At 48.1% G+C, this 4405-nt stretch overlaps 1 protein-coding gene across 2 annotated transcripts in view; it reads left to right on the top strand.

Moving 5' to 3' along the window:
* The first annotated feature begins 1497 nt into the window (after positions 1–1497).
* The window catches only part of LOC102676798 (protein wingless-like), a 78177-nt gene continuing 75269 nt past the window's right edge, over positions 1498–4405 (top strand). For both annotated transcript variants that reach the window (XM_031514101.1, XM_006623453.2), the window contains exon 1: positions 1498–1862. In XM_031514101.1, coding sequence (XP_031369961.1) covers positions 1640–1862 — 223 coding nt within the window. In that variant the 5' untranslated portion in view covers positions 1498–1639. The remainder of the gene's footprint in view (positions 1863–4405) is intronic.

Genomic DNA, 4405 nt, shown 5'->3' with positions numbered 1-4405 from the left:
CCCGCCCGCCCGCTCTCGCGTTCTCGAGTTCTCGAGCTCTCGAGCTCTCGAGACCCGCGGATTCGTCGACCGATCGTACGGTAAGAATTTCGCGCGTCGACGAAAAGAGACGATCGCGGGAAGGGATGTTGCAAATAACGCGCTCCCCGATCTTTCGATTAGCATCGCCGAAGAGATTCCTCGATTTCGTGTACTCGTCGAATCTTGAATACGCGACGAAACGGAAAATTCGCAAATTCGTTGCTACTCCGAGAAGAGTTCGATTTTCATCGCGTGATCGCCAAGTTGAAAGGAGGGGGTGTTCCCGCTGGTGTTGGTCGATTTTACGAGCGGTTTGTACGTATCGCGATTCGGTTTATTTATACGGGGCGCAAGAGTGTCAACGAGAAATCTCGGTCGCAGCTGGCTAGACTTTTCGCGGTCGGTTTCCTCCTCGACTGTCTCTGCTAGGCGTCAAGCGAGTCGTTGACAACGAACCGTCGACGGAGGTTCTAGGAGAACGGTGATTAGCTGTTTATTATGCGCGGCGACGAGAGATCCGATCCCTGCGGGCGCGAGCTATTTTTCGAATCGACGTAGCTCTAGGCCGCGTAGAACGTGCTCCCATTCTCAACTAGGAAAAATAACCAAACGGGAGGCGTCTCTCGTACGCGTAGCAAAGCGGCAAAGCAGTCGTAAACGATCAATCCTCGTCTTCGCGCGAGGATCGTCGACCGCCGATCTCGAAGCATTCCTGATCCCGCTCGAGAAACGTTTCTCTAAAAGTTTGCACGTTCTTCTCACGGATGGACAACGGCGCGGGCAGAGGCCGTTCTTTCTCTCTCCCTTTCTCTCTCTCTCTCTTTCTCTCTCTCTCTCTTTCTCTCGAGCGTTTTTCTGCGCGACGCTCGATCGATCGAGACGCGAATTCTTTCGCAGCCAGAACTCGCGCGGCAGCTTGATTTATATATACGCCGCTACCGTTGACCGAAACTGTTGAACCAGTTTCGTCTTTCGAACTAATTCTCCTTGGCGCTCCTTGCCCCCTTCCTCCTCTCTTCTCTTCTCTTCTCTTCTCTCTTTCTCTTCTCTTGAAGAGTCTCTCTTGTTGTCTCTTCTTCTCTCTTTTCCTTCGACTCTCGAGCCAACTCTCGGAGTGTACCGTTTTTACGCGTAAACCAAATTAGTGTCGACCGAATGCACGACGAATGCCAATGTACGACTTACCGATTGTGAATCGCGGAACCAGAGATTTCGCACGATTTATTATACGGGAGGGATAAAGGTATCATCGTGGTGAAACGGGAATGCCAAGTCCCCCGGGGGACCACCGGTATCGTTCGCTGTCAAAACTCTTCGTTAACGCGATCCTTGTTTGAAAGGGCGTCTTTCGCGCGGAGTCTGCCGCCTTCTTCTCGGACTCCTCCCTCCCAGACTCGATTCTCTTCGAGACGCGGAAGAAAGACGTAGGGAGGATGATTTAGCGCGATTATTTTTTTTTCTTTTTTTTTTCTTTTCCTCTCATTTTTTCTTTTCATCGAGCAACAAACACGCGAGGATAATCTGTGTTGCGATCGACGAGAAATTAAACGGACCGACTTGGTCGACTTTTCTTCCCAGGGGAATCGCGAAGGCAGGAGAGCCGAACAATTTTTTGCCAATGTCTCCAGCCTCCCTTCACATGGATCCCACAGTGTACGCGACCTTGAGGAGAAAGCAACGCAGGTTGGCCAGGGAAAATCCAGGAGTGTTGATGGCCGTGGCCAGGGGTGCGAATCAAGCGATCGCAGAGTGCCAACATCAGTTTCGCAATCGTCGATGGAATTGTTCCACCAAGAATTTCCTCCGTGGGAAAAATCTGTTCGGCAAGATCGTGGACAGAGGTGAGCATCGGATTTCCTTTCTCTTTCTCCGCTGCTTTTTTACTCCCCGACCAATCATCTGGTTCGTTAATTGCCGCTCGAAAATTATCAGCGCGGCGCGAGCTTCGCTAATTGACGTCGAAAGATATATACGTATACCTTCGTTCCTAGCGATACTCGCGAAATTAGGGAACAACTTTGCGAAGGCCGAATATTTTTATTTTATTTTATTTTATTTTACTTTATTTCGTTTCATTTTATTTCTTTTGCCTCGAATCTCTCCGAGGCTGCCACTTCACGACTAGAAGTCGAGAAGAATCGAGATTCGCGATAAAACTGCGCACATATATACATGTATAACGGACCATAAGGTGGACTCGTTCCACGTTCCCAAAAAACAGCCCATTGTCCGTGGTCGTCTCCGACAACCGGTATTCCCGATAGAGATTTACAGGAGACGAGGTTTCGAGGAAGGAGGTTGAGAGAAAGACGAGAAAGATGAGGAACTTCTTGAGCGGAATTTCTTGAATTTCGCGGACCCACGAATTCGTCGAGATCTCGAGCTTTATCCGTTATCGTCAATATCGTTTTGGAAGTTGTGCCATCGAAAGAAACGATTTTCTCTGGCCATATATGTATATATCGATTTGGCGATATCGTTATCGATAAACAGAGCGAATTCACCGAGTTAACCTTATTATACAAAGTGATCTAATTTCAACGCGGTATTATCGTTAGTCGATCGATTTGCGAAGCACCGTAAAAAGCTAAGTATGCGACCGTGTAATTAAGATATAGGCGTAATTAGATTACGGTTCCGTGATTAATTTTCCCACCGAGTTGTGGAATTGAGATCATCGAAACGAGTACTAGTATCGACGTTTCTTTTTTCTTTTTATTTTTTTCAATGCGTGTTTCGAAAGTAAGACGAAAAATGTCAAGAGAATTTTCAAGAATCGACGAATTCGACGATATTGTTCTATCTTCGATCGAACGTGTTCGCTTCGTATATTTCATCTCTGCTTGATTTTCGATGAAAGACGAAAGATCTCAAGATCTCGAGATCTTTAAGAATCGAATTCTTGGTGGCGAGAAAGAGGGACGCTCGAAGCGGAAGATTATTCGAAGAGGACAACAGGGTGTTGGCGCGGAGGGTTGTAGCGGAAATCAGGGAGATAGAATTGAGTGAAGGGGAAAGAAGGATCAGGATCGTGGAGAGGAACGAGGGGATCGAAAGGGGCGTGCCCTTGGTCCGAAGGCCCCGGGCACGTGCCCTCACCGACCAGATGTATGTTTTGCAACCTGATAATGGACCTTCTCGTACCAGTTCTGGCTCCCCTGCGGCTCTTTTAGATCTCGTCGAGGCGATTGTAAGCCGAGCTTTTTCGCTCGGCCCGCTCCCGCCCTATTACGTTCGGTGTCCCCATATGGCCACTTATCGCGCTAGTAAAACTGAAAAAAAAAAAAAAAAAAAAAAAAGCATAGGAATACAAAATAACGAAGAGATCGCTGTCCATAACCCTTGCGCTTCGCCACGCATCGACGCGCTTCCAATATATCTTCTCTCTCTATCTTTGTTATCTAGCTGTATCTCGATCGAGATCAAATTCTCGATCGTTTTTTTTGTAAATCTTTCACGATAGAAATGTAAATCGTGTCATTGATAGAATTCTGATATATGTAGACGCATATGGGAATGAAAGCAGCCATGATCTTTCGCCCTTTTACGATTCGCTTCTCGATCTAACATCCGAGGAAGATCAGTTTCTCTTTTTGATCACGATCTCGTTCCTCTCTCTCTCTCTTTCTCCCTCTCTTTTAATCAATTCGCATCTTTTGTCTTCGAGCGAGATCTTCGAGATTAGATCTACGCGGTGCTCGTGTAAGCGCGCGCGAGGGGAAACGCAGATCGCTATCGACGATTCGTAATGTTCGCGTGTACTCTTATTTAAAGATCGAGCAGAGGGCGAGAGGGGGAAAGGGGAGAGAGGAGATCTGGTGCAGACTGGTCGTCGCGGCGACCTAAACGGTCGTTTCCGGATTATGCAAGGGGAGTCGTACGATTACATACGCTCGTCGCGTGCGTCCTTTTCTTCCCGTCTTTTTCACGATCCTCGCTCTCCTCTCTATCTCTTTTTTCTTCTTTTTTTAATTCCACCCGACCGTGAACGAAATCGGTTGAATTCGGTAACGTCCGTTCGACGATACTCGAGCGGCAGAAATATCCCGCGCGTGTCCAAACCGAAGGTACGCCGCGATACTTTTGGAGGCGTTTGTACTCGATATTATAGCTGGTAGTGAGTAGGTTCGCGGCCTGTAATCATTTCGCNGAGCCACCTACCGCATCGGTGTCTACCCCTCGGTTTCGTTCGCTCTCCTTCTCCTTCCTCTCCTTCCTCTTCTTCTTCTTCTTCTTCTTCTTTTCTCCTTTCCCCTGCGGCGCTCATCGTTTCGAGGTGTTGGTCTCGCGTGGATTCTCGAGCCGAGAACTCCGTATCCGTCTAATTGCTCGGTAAACTGCGAATCTCGCGAGGCCTCCGTGCGATCCGTGCGTTGCGTTTTCT

Source organism: Apis dorsata, unplaced genomic scaffold (genome assembly GCF_000469605.1).
Source record: "Apis dorsata unplaced genomic scaffold, Apis dorsata 1.3 scaffold_894, whole genome shotgun sequence".
In the NCBI taxonomy this organism is placed as follows: Eukaryota; Metazoa; Arthropoda; class Insecta; order Hymenoptera; family Apidae; genus Apis; species Apis dorsata.
Note: the sequence above shows the minus strand (reverse complement) of the source record. Positions and strands in the feature narration are given on the sequence as shown.